Raw genomic sequence first — 21,566 nt, forward strand, 5'->3', positions numbered from 1 at the left:
ACTCGTACTTTAAGTCATGTGTACTTGTGTACTTTTCAAACGTTGCATGCTGATATTAAACACGATTAAAGTTTCTCAATTTACCCCCAGCATATATGCAATTAATGACTGTGAACCAATAGCTCCGTTTTCTCCCATTTGTGTGATTTCTACAAGAGTGGATATCCCTAATATGGTCATCACAGGCACACAGATCTGGCTGGGAGAATTGAAGCCCCTCCCACCTGCTGTTCAAACCTTCTGTTTCTGATGGGCAAAGAAAGATGTTGGCTTAAAGGAAGGTTGGAAAGAGCTAAAACGGTTTGTTTCAGACAGATTCAAGTGAGGGGCTGCACCAGCCCCAGCATAATATTAACCTACTTAAAAAGAGTTCAAGAACAAAAATATGGAGCTGGAAACGAATACAATAGGTGACCTATTTTTTTTTATCATTATTTTTTAAGCCTCGATCATGGATGTGACCATAGAACTGGCACTGAGACTGGTCCCATCACAACATATTTTCTTATGGGTGCACTCTAGAACTATTAATAATTGTTTTGTTGATGGTGTTTTAGGATGGGAAAATAATTAACACTGCTTCCTGTTACAGTCTGAAAAGGTCTGCATGTAAAAAGAACATGTTTTTATTTATTTTTTTAATACACAAAGTTGAAGCAGCACTTCACTGACAGCTTGAAGAGAACATCATTAACTGCACAGGTTTTTTTTTTCTTGGATATTTCTAATGATTGCATCACATTGCAAGGCATTCCTGGTATTTTGTCCACCCTCTTTACATCCCTATCTGTTGTTATACATTCAGACATTATAAAAACAACAGATCTATATATGCTGTTAGCCAGAACACAGTGGCCGATTTACTTTGCACACAACAAAAATCTCGAAAGGCCTGACAGTACAGCGCCTTATGTGATAACAAGAAAATTACTTCTCCAGTTAGTTTGAAACCAGGATTCATTGTGAGAATGGATGGAAATTTTTGACACAGTGGGAGACCGCTGCCCTTAGGTACACGAGTCAGTCACACGGATGTCTGGAACCGTTTTAATCATCAAACAGCTTGGCTGCAGTTTGCAGATTTCCTGTTGTGACTGGCTCCACTTTGAGGTCTTTAACTTGTACATTAGTATTAACTAACTGACCTCATGCAGGGTTATCTCCGCTTTATTGATTAAGTAGCTGTACAGAGTATTCAAATCTACTCAGTTTGGGATAATTACAGGTATACTGCCCATGTTATGTCCTAAAAACAGAGGAGGCTGGATTCTGAATGGATCTCAAATCACTGTATTACATAAGTGTAGCTTGAATGGAAAAACTTTAATGATAACCAAAATGTACTTTTCATCCACGCCCGTGTTGATCTCCTGTTTATTTCAGTTCTATTCATGTAGTGCCATTTACAACAAAATCATCAGCTCAAGGCAAACTTTGTTTCAAAAAACAGAAAGTTTCTGTTATTGCTTTCTGTATTGAAAACAAGTACCGGTAGCTCTTACATTATTTAATGGTTTCTTTGGTGTAGTACGAAAGTCCATAGCTAACGTGTTTGTCAGTGAAAAAGCTGTCAAACTGACATTTATCTCGACCTTTGGCTCAGGTATAATTAACAGTTGGGATGTGATCCATTCTTTCATTGTCCAGTGCAAAATCTATGCCCTCCTTGTATGCAGATTTTCATTTTGCAAAACCACCCAGTGGGCTTTGTTTGCTGGGTATGTTAGATATCCATGCCCTGTGGTATTATACTTACTACCGATGCCAATATTTTTTTTTCAGGGCAGGAAAAAGGTTGCATCATATTTTACTTGCACTGATGCTTTTGCATTAGCTTCCCATACACAGTCATCTTCCTGTCTTAGATGCTTTGCCTCCATACACATGACTTCATTTAACAACCTTCACCTCAGTCTCTCGAGGCTGCTTATTTAATCGTTCTGAAATCACTCCAGTTATTTTAAGAGCTTTGAGTTCAGAGGGCCAACCATTGAACTGTATGAGATCAGTCTATGTTTTTTTCTGACTAATTTTACTGGCCGGGTTAATGATCACTCATGTTATTACTAATGTGTGAAAACATTTAACTGCAATGGAGTTCTGCCTGTGTGTATCCATATCTATGTGAGTGATGGATGTTTGACTGAAATGGACTTTCTTAAATACAAATTAGACGGACGTCAAGGGAAAAAAACACAAACTTTATTATCATCTTTTTACAAAACATTTCAGAATCAACCCCAACAAATAATAGATCCAATACTGACCTTCATGGTGCAAATGATCAACTTTAAACATGATCTGACACATTTCCTCAAACAGCACCAAACTACGTACATCATATATTACCTCAGTGCTAACCTTTAACTTTTTGCTGCTCTAGCACAGAAAAAAAAAGTGTTGACTCGGTTTATCAACAAAAGCAACAAAACAATAGGTGGACGACATACAGAGCATTTTAGGGTGAAGAGAACATGAATGATGCCATGAGCATAAATGAGAAAAGTATGGCAATCAAAAAGGCAACTGAGTTGTTTGCAAAGTTGGTCTCGCTGTAAGGGGCTGCATCTTGGTTGACCTCTGTGCACACAACCAGCAGATACCCTGAACCTACAAGCACAGCCATTATTGTGCAATTAACATGAAAAAATAAACACATTAATGGCTAGATTATAGAGAAGTGGAATAGGTGGTTAGCCTCCGTGTGCCACATAAACTGTTCACATTAGCTTCTTTTGTTTTGTTGAACATTTGAGGCAGATGGTTGCCATGTAATATTTTAGACATTGTGTGGTCTGTAACATCTGCTGGATTGGTCTTTTTAGTGCTAGTGCAAAATATTTCTGCAAGTCTTTTTTGACAACAGGCAGCTATATACCTGATATCAAAATTTCATAGTAATGTGAACCATTTTTACCCACTCTGCTCAAGTAATTACAGTTGGAACAGTTTTACATGAACACAATGTTTAAAACGCATCAGCCTTCAATCAGTGAGTGCTCCATTTGTTCATCTGAATGCAGCCAGATGAGTGATAATGTACAATGTAGAGAGATACATTCACAATGTAAGTGTGTAAAGATGTGAAATGTAACAAAACAATATCACTGACTCTATACTCAAAAGTAATAACCCATATATAATCCATTCTATCCAAATACTCAGGACCTGGGCCAAATTTGTAATGGCCCGACCAATAGTTCATATAAGATTTATGCATACATGTATGAACACTTTGTAAGTAAATTGTGTAATTATTGTAATATAGTCAGAATTTTTGAAAGAGTGGGATTGAGAAAAAAATGTAATAGTTGCACGTCCTGCTATCTTTTTCAGCATTTCTTGCCTATATCTACCTCAGCTATCAAAAAAGGTAAAAATATCCCCCCAAAACAATCTTCAGTCACATGACACATGAAGGTATCCCCTAGTTTTGATCTTATAGCCTACACAAGCTGAAACGAGCGCTGCACTTGCTAAATAAATTTGTTTCTTGCAGAAAATACAGGAACATTTAGGCTTACATTTTTTATTTACCATAATGAAAAATAATTTCAGCATGTAATATTGTATGTATCTAGTGTAATAATATGGTAATTATTTAATACCGACTTCATTTGAGGGTGACCTTCTTAACCTTGTAACGTTCGAAAACGTTTGCTAAATAATTGCTTACATCATTTAGCTTTGATGCACCTGATTGAAAATATACCCGTGTAATTACTATAGCCCAGTGTGACATGTAAATATTAGTTAAAAACACATATTTGAAGTACATTCAGCTTCAGATTGAGCAACAGGGCCAAAAGTTGTGTGTCCATTTAGAGATAATGGTACATGTTCACAGGATCTTTCATTTCTGGTAGCATCAGTATTCCCGTTGATGCTACCAGACCTTGGATTCTCAAACCTTTTGGGGCCAGGACCTCTTCATCATCCTAACAACAATTAAGCATATCTTTATTACCACCAGGGATCATGTATGCAGCTGAAAGTATTTCTATTCTGAAAAATATTTTAGCCTGACGTGCTGTGATGTGTCATACCAGTCAAAAGATATTGTAGGTGCTAGTAATGGAAACACTGTAGACATTTTGTTGGAGTAATTGGACCCAATGTGTAGGGATGCACTTATACATATAACGGCACAGTGGCATGACTCATCAGCCCTGGAAACTCATGCCAGAATTCATAATCATTGTCAAATAATGATTGCTGATGACTGCCCCTCCATAAGTTTGGATCTGAGGTTTCCTCCTTTCAAAAAGGGAGTTTTTCCTCCCCACCAGCGCTAAGTGCTTGCTTATAGCAATTTTTAAGATTGTTGTGGCTATTTTCTACTATCCTGTGTTTACCTTTCAACAGAAAGAACTGGTGCGAAACTAAATATATGATATACTTGGCTTATGTCTTGGGTCCCACTGTTTCTATAATGTTGGTCAAATTAAGCAAGCTGGCATATGGGTCATAATTAAAATCCAGTGTAGGAGATTGTCAGATGTTCATATGGACACTGACACTACCTAGTGGCAAGTTCTGAGTGCAGCTGCTTACTTCCAGAAACGCCCCTGTGAACACATACCATAAAATCAGTACAGTCACCCACAGTACTCTCTGTAATAGATGGCAGCTGCAGAGAGTTATACATACGTGTATGTAAGCACGGCTATCAACTGAATCATGTGTAAATACTTAAATTGAAAAATATGCTTTCAGTGTTTTCGATATCCCAACGTTTCATGCATGCTTACCAGTAATACTCTACACTTTCTGTTTCTAAAATGGCTTGCTTCCTACCACTTTGTAACAAGTGTCTTCAAGGACACTACCCATGAGCTTTTCAGCTCTTGTGATTTACAAGGAAATCTTTACATGAGCTACATGTGAGCGCAAATATACACTAGACAATTCTGAAATCGCTCCATATGGCCCATGCTGCTTGTACACAGTAGCTATGACATGACGACATGAATAATGTAAATATGGTGGTGGAGTATAGGTGAATAAAAAGGGCTTTATTCATCGCATGCATTTGAATTTCACTCTTTGCTCCAGTCATTTCCTTGATATATTTTCATTTTTCTATCCCAGCTTTCTGTCAGGTCTCACGAGAAACTCAGAAAGGCTAATATTTATGCATTAGCACGGTTTCCTTTTTTTTTTTTTTTTTTTGTTCTGGCTCACACCCTCGGTCATTTCAGACTGGAGTCAGAGTGATACACCCATCCCTTTCACTCTTCCATTTCCGTTTGGTTCCACCTGTTTGATTTTAAAATGAATGTGAAATGTAGTCTGGCTTGTGCGTCATGCAGATCATTCTATAGTGTACATACAATGCTAGGACGAACAGGCAAATGTCTACAGGCACAAAGTAGAGCACTAATTTCATCAATCATGAAATCAGTGTGAAATGATTTGGAATAAAGTAAATGATATAGCTGCTGAACTTTTGTGTTGATTAATGTATTGTCCCAGCTAGCAGTCTAAAAAAATGGGTCAGTGTAAAAGGATGTGGGGCTGGAGGAGGGACAACCTCAGTGTAAATTGTTAAACCAATACTTAGGTTTACTTTGTGTTTACTTTCAGGTGCCTGCATTACAAAAGAACGAGTATGGTGATGTCTTATAAAACGCGAGGTACGACACAGTGATGTAGTGCATGAGATGGCATGGAAGATGCTAGAGTGGAGTAAAACCTTTCAAAAACGTAAAACGAGGTGTGAGGAGTCCTAGCAACAGTGCATATACACATGTTTACACTATATACTATAAATAATCAAAGTTAAAGTCACTTAAAAAATACCAAACACAGAGAAACCAATAAATTAGGTACAATGCCATTCATTCGCTCAAGGGTCATGTGATGCACTGAGGAAAGATGGGTTGAAACTAGAGTGTGCCCATTCCAGTGACTTCAGACGTCAGCCTAAAACAGTACAGGGAAGAAGGGGGAGGAGGGGGGGGGGGGGCGGGGGTAGACAGAAAATAAAACAACTGTGAAAGAAGAACTTTCACTTGGCAGTGAAAGTTATGCTGCAATGGTTGCCTTTGTGCTTGAATTTTCTTGCTTGGTGCATTTTCTTCACAGAGACTTGACACCATATTCTCATTGCACCCATTCACATAAAACAGATGTGGATACATAACCATGCAGTACTAAAGCCTCTCATGAAGCCATGCAGTGGACTAAAAAAAAACAAAAACACACAAAAAAAACATAAAAACATTAAAAGAAAAACGGTGTTATGAAATAGTGAGTTGCATTACAGAGGCATCACATCACTCTTCTTACTAACAGCATTGCTCAGTAGCACTCACGTTTCCTGCCTTTTTTTTTTTTTTACTTTATTTTTTTATTTTCCCTTTTTTTTTAAATATTATTTTTACTCCTTGTAGACAATGACACAAGAGGACTTTATAGGCAAATTTATATAACGATACCAAAAAGAAACACGATATTCTTGAAATGAGGCATGCTAAATAAATAGTTGAAGAAGCTGTTTGCTTGTTTTTTGGGGACAATATGCTTATTCGCTGCATTGCAGGAAGTAAAATGAGAAGATCAATGGTATTCTGATGTGGGTTCTTTAAATGTGAAGCTGGAGGAAGGGAGGACAGGTGAACACAAGTTACCTGGCTCTGCTGGAAGCTAACATAATCTACCTATTTAGACATGTAAAGTAAAGCTTCTTTGTAATTATCAAACTGTGCATTACTCTTTTTTTCATCTTTGGTCTGAAGAGAAGAGGGGATTTGATTTCCCTGTAACCAATCACCAGAGACCAAAGTATCCATCTGAATCAAATGTTGCTTTAAGCTCGATACCAAGCGTCGACCTCCAGAGTTTCAATATGAAGTCAACTTTGAAGTGACAAAAAATGATGAAAAAAAACAACCTCAGGCTCGCTCTAAAAGCTGGATTTCTAACTCCAAAACTCCGTTTCCATAGACTCAGATGTTGAAATGCTCAAATCTAGAGCATGTAAACATGTTTACAGCTTGGCACAAAATAATTTTCTCCCTCCTGAACCCCTGTATAGGAGGGTTATATACTCAATTTAAACTGCATTTGGCCATAATTCATGCAGTGTAGTGGCACGACTGTTCTGACCAAGGTACAAAGACATATAAAGTATCCAGTCTCAGCCTTTAAATAACTGTCCACTGTAGTGACCACTATGTGTGAAAGGGCTGTTTTCTTGTATTTGTGTCAGTGTTGATGGTATACTTGCACATAAACCACTACATTGGACACTGATGTGTGACTCCATACCCTGCCACCCACTCCAAAGGTGATGTTGTCCACCTAAGTGGACATGTAAGAAAAATCTTTGAAAAGTACATGTTATTGTTACCACTGGTATTCCATATTATATATTCTGTATTTATATATGTGTATATGTGTATATATGGTATATTTATGCTTTTATCCTTACTCTCATTCCCCTTTATTGTATCTGTAACATGCAACTTCTGTCGGTGCTGTGCTACTGGAAACTGAATTTCCCAGAAGAACCCACCCGAGGGATTAATAAAGTTTCATCTCATCTCATCTAATCTAAAAAAAAAAAAAGAAATTTAAAAATCTTTTTTCATGCCTAAAGATGAATAAAAATACTTAAGAAAAAAATCCTGATTAAGGTTGTCATAATTCATGCGTGAAAAGGTTAACGAAATTAAAAAAGAGAAGAGAGAGAAAGTAAAAGTATTCTCTCATTAATATATATTTATTTCACAACATTGTCAGTGTAATTTAGGATAAAAAAAAACTGTGACAATATATAAGCCAGGCGAGGTCCAAATGCCGATGGAACTGACTGATCTGATAAGATGGATGGAGGTGGACCTCTCATCCATGTTGGTTTTTGGTTCCTTTTGAAGGATTTTTAATGCAGATACCTCATGTGCGTTTAGACATGTTTGATTGTACTAACAGACCATCGAAGAAAGTTGACTCAAAATATTAGTTTGTGAAATTCAACAAAAGAAACCTTTACTAATTAGCACTAGTATCTGTGTTTCTGAGTTGTACCTGTAAAGTCCAGGGAAAAATCCACGACAACAGCTTGCCATTAATAGCCTTGATTAGCTAATGAGTCACTGGCTTTTAGATGTGTTTCTGGGTGGATTTGTTTCCTTTAAGTAACAGCTGCTTCCCATTTAAGACACAGAAATTGTTATTAATTTTCTTGTCAACATTTCTGCAAAAAACAGTGAATAAGCATATTTTCCAAAGTAAAAACTATTTTTTTAATCTATACACTGGCTACATCGATTGTTAAACAGACCCCGGTGTCAATACAGGCCTCTTACAGGCTAGAGCTGAAGTTATATGCACAACTAGCAAAGCAAAAGTCCCACAGGATAACACATAGAGGTTTATCGTGAAGTTGTGGTTTTGATGTTAGCTTCTGAAAACAGAACCAGATTTGTGGCGACTTCAGGATGTTGTCATGGATGAAGGGTCATTCCACATGGCGGCCACGTCCCTGAACCTGCCATTGGAATTGCGGGAAAGCAGTAGCCATTAGTTTCTTTGTGGGCTGTTCTCTAAAATCCCCTTTAGAAGTCAAAAACAAAAAATCGCTTTGTGTTGAGCATGTGGGTTCCCCTGCACTAATGCTGATAACATATGACTTTGAGGTGCAGGTAGCCTGTGGACATCAGTGCTGTTCTGTTTTCTCAGAGCTGCGGATTTTACATTTATTTTCATTGGTGATAATGAATGAGGTTTCGCTGGATAGAGGAGAAACAGAGGTAGTAACTGTTTCACACTATCTACTGGTATGTATACTATCTTACTACACAGCCCCTGCTCTTTAGCCCTGCATGGGATTTAGATGTAACTGTCTTGGAGTCATTTTCTTTTTATTTAATTACACTGACAGCTTATGTGCAAAAACACAGTCTTACAGCAGTTATATCTCTAAATTAAGCTCGCAGAGATTGTATACCTTCTTGTGTCGGCCAACTTTGTGAACTGAAGTAAGCATTGAACATTTGATGATTCATTTATTGATCATCCAATTTACTAATCTGCAGATTCTGTTCAAAGGCACAGCTTACTCGTTCCAGTAGTTGGCCTTGCTCCCATGAGCCACTTACTTGCAAAGAGTGTTCTCCCAGAAACTTACTGCATTTTAATGTCTACACTTGGTTGGATGTAAAGAACAAAAGTCAAAAGTAACAACCAAAGGGAAATAGGGGGGGACCCAGCATGGCTCACATTATTCATGGGCTTATCTGTTGCTTGTGTAAATCTGACAGATTTTTTTTTTTTTTTTTTTTTTGCATTTTCTGGAGACTCATCAAAGTCTCAGTGTCAAAAGTAAACTTGTCAGCGATCTCCTTTTATTCCAAAAAGCCCAATCAGAGAGAGAAGCTTTCTTGGATCTTCACTATGAGCATGCTCATTCAGATGTTACTTTTATCTTTAATGTTGTGCTTGAGCCCAGCAGAGTTGAAAGGTTACCTGGCATTGATGAGATACTGGGCCAGGCTGATGTTAGCGGGGGTCCCTGTGATGGTAATCTGACGCTCTGATGAGCCCTCCATGGCATTTGCAATTTTGATCTGCGCCCCAGACATCTGTCGAATCTCATTTATTTTGGTGCCCTGGCGTCCAATAATGCACCCTATTAACTGTGGGGAAAAAGCAAAAGTCTTTGAATCTGAAGCAAGGCAATCACTGTGCTGTCTTACAATATTTATACAAAATGCCAACTAGATTTAATTAAAAATGGAAGTGTAATGGCTTATGAAATGGACTGAGTTTAATTTCAGAAAGGTTGATTAATGATGGCATGGTCAGTAGCATGTGGGGTCATTCAGTTGGGCCAACGGTAAGAAGTAAGGTTTGCAGGATCACTGCTGGTAATGGCAATCATTTCTTCTTTATAACACTTACAGTTTTAAAAAGATGGCATCTCAGTGCAATCATTATTTCTATATATTTACAAATAGACAGTAATCCTTTCTATTAAATTTACATAAAATAGTTAGATCAGTTTATCTCTTATAAAAAAAGCCTACATAATAAAATTAAATATATATATTATTATTATTAAAAAAAGGTTTCCATAGGACTGCATAGGATAGTACGGCTTAGGTTTGAAAAGTTACATCTGAACAAACCACAAGACTTCTGGAACAGTTTCATTAGGACAGATGAGACCAAATTGGAGATTTTTGCAATTTCATCTGGCGAAAACAGCATACCAGCACAAACGCCTCATACCAAGTGATCTCAGGAGCTTGGAAAGAAGGCAAAAGGACCTTTTTAAGTTTGTTAAACTTTCAAACTTTTCAACAACCTTAAAGAAATGCAGTTGTCTTCTTGTCAAGCTCCTAAGACTACCATAACCTGGATGAGTTCCACAGTAGTAGAGCGGTAATGATTTGGGCTTATTTTGCAGCCACAGGACCTGCGCAACTTCAAGTCATTAATTTGACCGTTAATTTGGCCAAAACTGACTTTTTTAGTAGGACAATGATCCCAAACACATTAGCACATCTAAAAGAGAATGGCTGAAAAATAAAGGATTCAAGGTGTTTAAATGACCCAGTCAAAAGTGCAGACCTGAGTGAAATGCTGTGGGACCTTAAGAGAGCTGTGCATAAACAAATGCCTGCAATGACTTTTACAAATGTTGTAAAAAGCCTTATGTCATTAAGAAAATGATTAATTTAAGTTGGTTCTACAAAATCGTGGAGTTTGCTTAGTTTTCCACATGACTGTATTCTTGAAATTGATGTCTCGTGAAACCTTTCCAGCATTACTTACATCATTAGGAATGGTGAGTTCATGGGTGCTGGCTGGTGGACTGGCATCCAAACCTGCACCGCGGACATTATAAGAAAAGACATTGCAATTTCAATACTTTAGCAGAGTTCATCTCTAAAAGGAACTTTTTCTTCTTTTTTTTTTATCAAAGGTAGCACATCCACCTAGCAGCAGGTCAGCTGAGTTAAAATAAACTACCCTGTTTTTTCTGGCTTCACATTAATCAAGGCACTACGAGTAATGCCTAGTAAAGTGCAGCCACTAGAAAAATTTTTTAGCTGCTGTTGATTATTTAATTTATATTTATTAAGTGAAAGAAATTAAAAACATATTTCCCAAATTACACAGCAAAATCTTAAATTAAATTTCCTGCTTGGAGAGAAAAGGAAACACATTCAGAAGGGGGATCATGAACTTTGTTTAATCAGTTACTCATTCCATGTACAGCTATGCAGACAGGCACAGTAAGGGTTAAAAAAAGAAAAAGAGAGAGAACGCTGTGTGGCTGCTCAGGTAACAAAATTAAAAGACATACAGCTGCCATGAAATAAAATCTAACAACCACCATGGGATAGATGACCCTACGTAAAACACACGAGGAATCAATAGAAGTGTGAATCGAATGCACCTATAAGTCAAACAGCATATAATGGAAATCAGGTTATAGCTGCTTATTTACTAATGCTGTTCTGGTATATCAGCCGTGTAATTGGTTTCTTACATCATTGTTTTGTTATTTACAGTCTGACTAGCTTGACTCCTTTGCTCTCTGTTTCACCCATTAGGTTTATTTCACTTTTTGAGATTAGACGATGAGGGGAGACAACGTTATTTGAGTTGTCAAAAAATCCAGAACTTGATATGTGGATATAAATGGAATAAAAGTAGCATGGTGGCTTAAGTGTGATTAATCATAACTCCAAACCTTTGTGAAACCCTTCACCGTAACTTGACATGCATCTCACAAGAAATGCAACGTTGACTCAACACAATGAATGTGATTAGCCCATTCAGTACTGTTGTTTCACGGTACTGTCCACGTCTTCTTTCGTCGCTAGGTCAAAGAGAGAAACTCCACCACCAACTAGTGTTTTGGTGTTGAAACTGCAGATCAACAAACCAGCACATGGCCTTTTTGCGTGGCGTCTGCATGTTCTCCCTGTGCTTTGGGTCACCAGGCCTCATAAAATATCCTGATATTCTGTTTTATCTCAGCCCAGCATACTTGTCTCAAAAGTTACACTCAATTTCAAGAGTTTTGCCGTCCTGTTTATTTATTTTCCCAACAAGTTAGAATTTGAAAAAATAAAATAAAATATGGAAGAAAGGAAAAGCCAAACCAATAACCTACAACCTTGCTAGACTGAAATATGCATTCCACAGAGGTGAACTACAGATGTTTCTTATCCACCCGGACTACTCCCGAAAGCCTTGAATCCACATAAATCTCATAGGTGACCTTTTTTGATCTCAAAATGCTAAGTTTGCATTTCTGCATTCATTATAGCTAAGGCTTTTGGATAAAAACGTACTCACGAGACCTTCATTTGATCAACTACACAGATACAGAGGTTGCGATGCACATAGGCTAATATAAACACCAAGAGCTATAAAAGAGCTAGAGGTACAATTATTATTGTAGAATCGGGCCTGTGGCATTAGAGTTTCCCTCCTTAATGGAAAGTCAACAGCATAAACAATTTGCCCTGTTTCCAAGAGATAATGCAGTTTGGAATACATCATTTTAAAGTGAAGCCCGAAGGCATTTTTTTCCTCTCAGTGGCAAAATATCAGACATATCCAAGAAAAAAAAACCATATATGGACAAATCAAAGAAAGATAGAAACTACAGGGGCCAAGACATGCTGTGCCAAAATAGAGATAAGGTGCAAGGTAGGGAAAGAGAAATGTTTCTCTGGATGCAAAGAGAAGGAAGTATCTATCGGGCCTCGTGGGTACGTACCAGGGAAAGCAGGGGTGGTCTGTCCGAGAGGGGTAAAGGGGGTTTGCTGCATAGCCAACTGGTGGAGCTTGGTCAACTGCTGAAGGGTTAGGAGGGAAAGTAGAACTAAGAGGTTACTGTTACACAGGTCACACCAAGAAATGAAGCCAACCAAAACTAGAGTGAAGAAACGGTGAGGAAAAGGAGGCCATGGCACGGGGTGGTGGAGGATAAAAAGTAAGAGAAAAAGAGATACAGAGAGAGGATGATTGTCTGTCGTGGAGATGGAATCTATTAGATAATTTGATATTTTCCTTTCTGTTCTACCTGTTTCTTTATCATTTTAACATAGTGATTTTGAAAATGTGGACCCACTGGTGAACACATTAACATTAACTGCAGGAAATAATTTTTATTGCCCTCTTAATTACCACATGTCTTTCTAAATGGGACTCAGAGAACTCATATGACTGCAAGAGCACCTGCTCTCCCAGCCAGTATGGTCACAGGATGTCCATCCGCTGCTGTATATCATTTCCATCAGGAATAAGGGAAGGCCGATACTTTAAAGGCTTCCTCTCCTTTTAAGAGGAGTTTTAATGAGGGAGGAAGAGGGTGTCAGGCCCGTACTTGAGTGATTGTACCGTCAACCACCACCTCCACTGGCATCAATCATTGCCCAACTTTGAATTAGTGGATCTGACACAAGGTAGCTCTTGAGATGCTCTTACGACAAGGACAGATGAAGGCAGATTATTAATGGAGACTATATGGTCCACTGGAATTAAAGAGCTGTCTACATCAAAACTGCCATTACTGTCTTTGCCTTGATCGTTAACACCAGGAGCCACTGGCTTGTTATCGACCAGATCTTTCTGGTAGTTCAGCCACAATAAAACCTTAAACTATAGACAGCCAGTGGTTCTGAAAGTGGAAGGGCTTTATAGCTTATCTCATAAGAGCTGATGTGTGCATCTAATCAAATGTCTGCTCTTTATATACGAAACAACGCAGGTTTGTTTCAAAATTAAATTTTTAAAAAGAGACTAAGAACTTACATCTGGGTGTGGTATGGCGTACTGTCCCTGAATTGTGTAGGCCTGGAAAGGTAAAACATAGAAGAAAAATCAGACTTCAGTATCAGAGGGGGAAAAAAATCAAATAAAGAACAAATCAGCTTGTACACTTTCAAACACTTTCAAAAAGCCTTTCAGTCACTTACAAACACTCATCTTGGGCATGAACGTCATCATCATTTTGGGCTTTAATCAATTCTTTGAAGTGTTCTTTTTTCCGGAGTGGAATGATTGTACCGCATACATCTTTAATTACTTTAAAAATACAAGAATTGCGTGCACAAGCTTGAATTTATTGTCGATTTTCCTTCGATCACACAGGGTCAAAAGTTTATGTACAAGCTTTAATTTATACCTACACTCACTTAAATCTTTTAATAAGTGATTCTACAATGCCTTTTAACTTGTTAATGAGTTGCTGCCTACAACTCATAGTTTCTTTTTGCCAGAATAAAAATGATTTGATTGACAGGTGAAGGTCTTTTAAAGCCATTCCTTAAAGACCTACAGATTCCAAGATCAAAGATGTTCCAAGCTGACCAAGCAACAATCCCCTGCTCAAAAACCAACACATTTAAGCTCAATTGAACCCATATGGGTAAGTCAAATACCATCTGGAGAAAAGTTTTATGTTTGGAGGAGTAAAGGTGAGGCTTTCAAACCTATGATGGGATCATGCTCTGGAACAGTTTTTCTACTTTTGGTAGTGGTGCATTCCACAAAGTGGATGAAACAATAAAGGAGGACTACCTTCACCTTAAACGTTACCTCAGTTTAACATTATGTCAGAAACTTGCTCATGGCTTCCAAAAGTGTCTAGCTGATGTGCAACTTCCACTAATATTTAACCAAATATTAGTTAGTGGTGTAGTTATATATTTGACCCAGTGTAAATATTTTTGACCCTGTTTCAAACTTACATTCAATTAAAACGTCATTAAAGTTGTATACTGTGCAATCATTCCACAATGGATGAAAAACAGTTAAAAAAAATCATGAAAAACACAAAATAACCTTGACCTTCATGCCCAGGATGAATATATGTAAACCTCTGACCACAACTGAATATTCCTTTTCCTTATTATCTGTCTATGTACTATATATAATGTATATATTACATATAATACTGATTATAAATTTTGGTATGTGTTTCTAGTGGGGCGAAGTGGGAGTTCGCCTTGTAACCGGAAGGTTGCCGGTTCAAGCCCCGGCTCGGACAGTCTCGGTCGTTGTGTCCTTGGGCAAGACAACTTCACCTACCGCCTACTGATGTTGGCCAGAAGGGCCAATGGCGCGATAATGCAGCCTCGCTTCTGTCAGTCTGCCCCAGGGCAGCTGTGGCTACAACTGTAGCTTGCCTCCACCAGTGTGTGAATGTGTGTGTGAATGGGTGGATGACTGGGTGTGTAAAGCGCTTTGGGGTCCCTAGGCGGGACTAGTAAAAGCGCTATACAAATACAGGCCATTTACCATTTATTTACCATTTAGTGGTAATGACATGAAAGTGATGATTCACTTAATCTTATGCATCATTAGCAATGACATTAACTAACATTAATTGATGATCCACTTAAGTGTTAGCATATTCAAAGCAGTATCAGAAAAGGCTTATTATATGTAGATGAAGTGCAATGACATCCGAGTCTTGGAAGTCCAAAAATACAATAAAATATATCCGATGACTGGCAGAAAATGTTTCATAATGTCCATAAAGCGCATTTGCTGATGGCTGCCAATGCAACTTAGTGCTGCTTTATGACTCCTCATTTTTGGTTCTCCTGTTTCATCTTTAATTCATGGATTCAACTGTATAAACAAAATAGCTGCCTCGGTCTCAGGTGAGTAATCATTCAAATCCCAGTCTAGACTGTGTATGTATATACTAACGTTAAACATAGCATATTAGTCAACTGAATTACCTTATTTTGGACAGATGTTTTTGCATTTCTGTCTGTGCACGTTTTTTTTGTTTTGTTTTTTTCTAAATCAGACCCGTGTAAGTTGTTTTCTAAAGGCTTCAGATGTGGGGGGGGGGTTTCCATTTAACACCCAGTGATGATGATTATTCCCAGACAAAAGGAAAATTGGAGTCATTACAAGTTCTTATGTGCTCTGTTCCTCCAGCGTATCTCTTGTTTGCTAAGTTTTCAAATCCATTCAACAGCTTTTAGTCCAAATCTGCAATTAACTTATGGATATGGCTGGACAGACATTAGTATGCACCCAGCATTCTTGTTGACATTAATGCCATTGTTACTGATTCACACATTATGGTTCTGCTACTGTCCCTGCTTCCCTCTTTCACTATCCGGTGCACTCAAACAACAATGACTGTCCAGCCAAAATGCACTCACCAGCCACTTTTTTTAGGTACACCTGTTAGGTACACCAGCTGCTTGTTAATACATATATTAAATCGGAAAATTCACATGGCAACAACTCAATGCACTTAGGCACGTAGACATGGTCAAGACCAGTGAATCTGAATGTGGAATGGTTGTTGGTGCCAGGCAGGCTGGTCTGAGTATTTCAGAAACTGCTGATTGGCTAGGGCTTTCCCACAGAACTATCTCTAAGGGTTTCCAGAGTCCAAAAAAGAGAAAGTATCCAGAGAGCAGCAGTTAGATGAGTGAAAATGGAGGAGAAAAGACTGGCCAGATTACTTTAAAGTTAACAGTAAAGTCACAGTAGCTTAAATAACTACTTGTAACAACCAAGGTATGGAGAGGATCATCTCTGAATACATAGCATGAACCTTAAAGCAGATGGGTTACAGCAGCAGACAGCGTGCCATTCCTGTCAACTAAAAAACAGGAAGCCGAGGCTACAATTCACATAGATTTATCAAAACCGAACAACATAAGATTGGGAAAACATTGCTGGGCTTAACAAGTCCAGATTTCTGCTTTGACTTTCAGTTGGTGGGGTCAGAATTTGAGATTAGCAAAATGGAAACATGGTTCCATCCTGCACTGTATCAACACTTCTTTTGCTGTTCGTGGTATAATGGTGCGGAGGACATTTCTGGCACACTTTAGGCCCCTTAGTAGCCAGTAAGGCTTGTTTTAATTCTTATTTTTATGTCTATTTAAGCGTTATATAACAGTATTTTTGCACGAAGTACCGCAGCAATTTCCTAATGTTGTAAACCTGCTCAACATTTGGCAATAAAACCCTTTCTGATTCTGATTCTAAACACCCCAGCCTGCTTTCACCTAATCAAACTAATAAAATTGAGCATTTATCATTTGCACAAATGCAAGATCGTTTAAATATAAGTCAGTCAAATATAAGCCACATGCATTTCATGGTAACAGTGCTAGTTCTGACAGAGAGGTTCCTACTGCTACAAAAGCCAAGCAACCAGATAGAAATTACTACAGGAATAAAACTTCTATTTTTACTGAAGCCACTCCCCCAATATAAAACAACTAAAGCTGTAATTTTTGTGACAATCATCCTTGTCAGAACCAATTTCTCTCTTTTCTATGCAAAAGGAACAATTATTAGGTAGTTTCACACAGTAGTAGTTGATCAATATAAAAGTACTTCATTGTGTCTTATGACACAGTAGGTTTAATTACATTTAAGAAGTGCTCTCTCATCTACTGCTTTCCATTTATTCCAGCCTAAAACGTGAAAATTGAACAATTTGTACATCAGTCATTCACCCCAACCACATCCTTACAAGTTTCTAAATGTCATTTAAAAAATACGATACAACCAGCTAATATGCTGCACCTAAATCTGCTAAATAATATAGTTTAGTCTTATATAAAATTTATTTTTAGGAGACAGAGTTGCAGAAATTGCAAGGGTGCGAATAAAAGTTAACAGAAGCTTGCACTAAAGAGGCAGTGATGCTGATGCTGCAGCAAAAGCCTCAAGTTGGCTGTAGGCAAAAACTAACACGCTAAAGCTAGTTCAGCACTTACCTGGCCACCAGAAAAAATGACAGGGGTGGAGGTGGGCTTTGGGCGGTAAGGGATAGTGGCACCTTTTGGTGGGGACTAGGAGACAGGAAAGTCAGAGTTAGTCTAAAGCAGGATAATTGCAAATGTAAGTGCGTCAAACTCACATCTGCACAAGAATTGTTTTACTTTTTTTTTACTCAACAATGAACGGAAACTAGTTTAAAGATGAGCAAATTATAAAGCTAAAGTAGCCAATTAGCTGAGCAGGATGCTTGCCACAATTTGTCTGAAGGTAACAGAGCATGCTAAGTGAAAATATTAAAATCAGTTCATTATTGTACCAAGGAAATTTTCCCAAAACCTAGTCCCACATATAGCAAGTAAACTCCATTATTTTGGCAAAAGTGGCTACAAGGTGATGCTAGTTTCTGTTTTGTTACCTCTTGTTAGCTTTTGTTCCCCGTCTTTAGAGTTGTTATGCTAAGCTACACTAGCTAAATGGTGGTTGTAGCTTCTTATTTAATGTGTATATTTAGTGGTAATGATGTGCTCTTTTTTTGTTGTTAATAAAACCTAGAAAAGAAAAAAAACAGAGAGTGAACAGTTCTGTAAAATACTGTAATATTTTTTGACTTGGTGTATCACTGTGTGCAGTGTAATGCATATGAAGCGGGATAGCATCCACCCACTTATCAATTCACATATATAATCATATTTTCCAAAGTGCTTTACTGCAGAAAAGCAGAGGAATTATTCTGAGGCAATAAAGTGTCTTGCTGAGAGAAACGTTATAGTTTTCACAAAGAAAATGTCTTTAGTCTTCAAGCACTGCTGTGTAAATGCATCACCTTATTTTTTCTGAGCCATGAGGAATGAGAAGGAAGGGGATTTCCAGTTTGCGAACTTACTATAATGACACCAAGTTATTGATTCATGCCGTGCATCAGCAACAAGACTATTCAAGACGGGGGAAAGGGCTTAATCAAATTTCCACTGTAGCTGCTGTGCTGCAGCAGCAGGAGTATCCACTTCAGATACAATATCCAGACAAAGTAATGGTGTTACTCTTTCCGTGACAGTTCAGTTGGATACTAATGCACAAAAATGATCGATAATTACAGATTTCTCCCTCTAAATTGCATCAGAATGATTTAAATTGCAGTCTGTTTTGCTATGCTGCACACAATTTCTCACTTTCAGCATAATAGAAAATGTACGCATGTAGACCCTTCTCGGCACCTTAATAGCACGAGCCGGTTGCCTGTCAAGTTGACATTTATGGACAACAATTGCCAGGTGGTTCTGACCATTCAAAAATCTATTTCTTAGAAAATGTGCTTTACAAGCACAAGCACTAAATATAAATTCTTAAAGAGGCACGCTATAGGCCTAGCCAGAAGTGCAATGCGACGCACACTCTGTCTGTTCAATACATTTCTCTGAGACTGTATAGTAAGTCATATTGGCACTTAAACTAGAGTCGTTTTGCTAAATCTGTACATACTTTACCTCCAGCATAACCACACAGATCTGTCTGACACACTGGATGATGGCTTCTGGGGTCCCAGAGATTGTCACTGCACGTTCTGTGGAGTTGGGCAGCATGTCGCCTGCTACCTGGACCTGGGCCCCTGTGGACTGGAGCAGAGGAAGGGACTCTGAGGGGCTTGATGATGTTGACAGAAATTCATTTGTAACACATTCAGGCTGTGCTTTGCATTTCTCTCAAGAGTACAGGCACTTACTTTGGCAGGGAAATTAAAATTGAAAGGTACTTCAAGTACTCAAGGTGCAGGCTGAATGATAGACTCCGTTTCAGCCTCTATAAGAGCACCATGGCAATTTGGATGTTTAGCTTGTCCTTTACTATTGCCTTCAATTGCCACATATCCACCTGGGGTCAAAACATGTTGCCTTCATGGCTGTATTTTGTCTCGACGTCTTCTTTTTTTCAGCTTCCATCAAAAAGACAATAATGATGCATCCTCCCACACTTCACCCACTCACTCATTCAGCCACTGTGTAGTGTCTGCTACGTCACTGGGAAACAAGCATAGACTACAGCTGATGCATTTCGGAGACTTTTTGGATGCACTGCTCACCATTAGTGTCCACCAGCTATTCATAATTATCTCTAATTGCACCACTTTTAAAACCACTGCCAAAAAAGTTGCTATTTTTGGATAATTGGATGTTAAAATTTACATCTCTCGCCACAAATTATTTCTAACACAAATCTGTACAGGGATAACTTTATGTACAACAGCTGTAATCTACCCACCTATAAAATCATGACTGGGAATGTAGCTTTGATATGCTATTAAATGCTAGTGTTCATGATACTGACTGTGAATTAATGACACTTGCACTTGCAAAACTGTAAAATACATAAAATGGTTCAAACTTTTATAATAGCTTTTTTTGTCATATATAAACTAATCTGAGTATCAATCACTGGATCAAAGAGTAGGATCAAAGTTTCCTGTGGGTCAAAAGCTCAGGCTTCACAGTTTTTCAGTGTTTTCCATTCTTTGATATGTAAGACGTCTCAGCGAGCAGAAGTCCCTAAAATAGCCTGGCTGTGAGCACAGAAGCCCCGCCCACCTGATTTTTAAGGAAGCCAATCAGAAGAAATTTTGCTTAAAAGCAGGGAGAGGCGCTAAAACAATGCTTTTTCAAACAGTGGATAAACTGAGGAGTGTCACTACGGCAGTTGAATGTAATTAAAATCCTGCTGCTCAGACAGAGCAGACGAGCCACAGCACAATTAAGATGTCTGAGTTTAAAATCACATTAGTTTTGTATCTAAAGACTCGTGACAGTTTTTGTAATGCAATAGAGAATCCATTAAACACACAGTTAAAAGTTAGACCTGCACAAAACGTCTGGCTTGTACATAGGGAACTGTATAGCACACAGACAATTCAAATGAGTTAACAGCAAATGTCATATGCTTCCCTGTACTGTCACCTGGCATTTTTAAAGGTTTGTTGATATTTTATTTATTATTTACTTATTTTTTAGACACACTAGCAGTGTGGCTCTAGCGATAGCAGTGGTATTTGGTCGGTCCAACACTTTGATCCAGACTGAAGTAGCGCAACAATTATCGGACTGCTTCGCATCAAATTTTGAAATAAATGTTCCTGCCACCCAGAATACAAAATGCACTGACTTTGCCTCAAGCACCAGCAACAGGGGGTGGGCAATTTTCTGGTTTAGTGACATGTCTTAACAAATTTTTATAGCGATACTGTGCAGATGGTGCTATGATGGCCTTGTGAAGGTATATACCGCAAGATGGCATCATCCAAACTTTGAGTCCTGCTCAGCTGCCTGTCATACTGTATCTCCTCTTCTGAGGCTTTCTAGCATTAAGGCCTGAAATGTTGTCCTGATTTAAAAAAAAAAAAAAACTGCACTCGCTAAATGTCCTGTGGCTGCAGGGTCATAACTGCTGCTGAACGTTCCAGATATTTCATTAATAATTTATTAAGTAACACATAATCAAGTAAAAACAAGCCTACAGTTAATTATTTAGGAAAAATGACACAGTTTAGTTAAACTATTCATTAATTTTCAAATATCTAATATTTATTTACTCATGAAGAATGTAAGCTCGTAAAATAAAACTATTTGTCTGTGAATGTTCTGTTTGTCTTTAAAAAACAGGATAAACATTATTAAAAATGTTTCACACACCTCTCTCATTTCTTTGATTTTGGAGCCTCCTTTCCCTATGAGGGAGCCACACTGGCTGGCTGGCACAACAAGCCTTAAGGTGACAGGAGGCTTGCTGGTTGCTGGACTGTTGCTCATGGAATTGATTATGTCCTGGAAAACAACAACAAA

At 38.2% G+C, this 21,566-nt stretch overlaps 1 protein-coding gene across 14 annotated transcripts in view; it reads right to left on the reverse strand.

The window, feature by feature from the left end:
- Positions 1–2,825: 2,825 nt before the first annotated feature.
- Positions 2,826–21,566, reverse strand: part of pcbp3 (poly(rC) binding protein 3) — a 77,047-nt gene continuing 58,306 nt past the window's right edge. For 7 of the 14 annotated variants that reach the window (XM_040027611.1, XM_040027606.1, XM_040027607.1 and 4 more), the window contains 8 exons: positions 21,417–21,548; positions 19,224–19,352; positions 17,736–17,810; positions 13,783–13,824; positions 12,746–12,824; positions 10,783–10,835; positions 9,472–9,641; positions 7,666–8,494 (listed from right to left, as the gene is read on the reverse strand). In XM_040027611.1, the coding sequence (XP_039883545.1) occupies positions 8,440–8,494; positions 9,472–9,641; positions 10,783–10,835; positions 12,746–12,824; positions 13,783–13,824; positions 17,736–17,810; positions 19,224–19,352; positions 21,417–21,548 (735 nt within the window). In that variant the 3' untranslated portion in view covers positions 7,666–8,439. Of the gene's footprint in view, positions 5,926–7,665; positions 8,495–9,471; positions 9,642–10,782; positions 10,836–12,745; positions 12,825–13,782; positions 13,825–17,735; positions 17,811–19,223; positions 19,353–21,416; positions 21,549–21,566 lie in introns of those variants that run through there. The other 7 variants (XM_040027616.1, XM_040027618.1, XM_040027615.1 and 4 more) reach the window with 4 other exon arrangements.

Source organism: Simochromis diagramma, unplaced genomic scaffold (genome assembly GCF_900408965.1).
Source record: "Simochromis diagramma unplaced genomic scaffold, fSimDia1.1 OVJJ01000343.1, whole genome shotgun sequence".
Classification (NCBI taxonomy): domain Eukaryota; kingdom Metazoa; phylum Chordata; class Actinopteri; order Cichliformes; family Cichlidae; genus Simochromis; species Simochromis diagramma.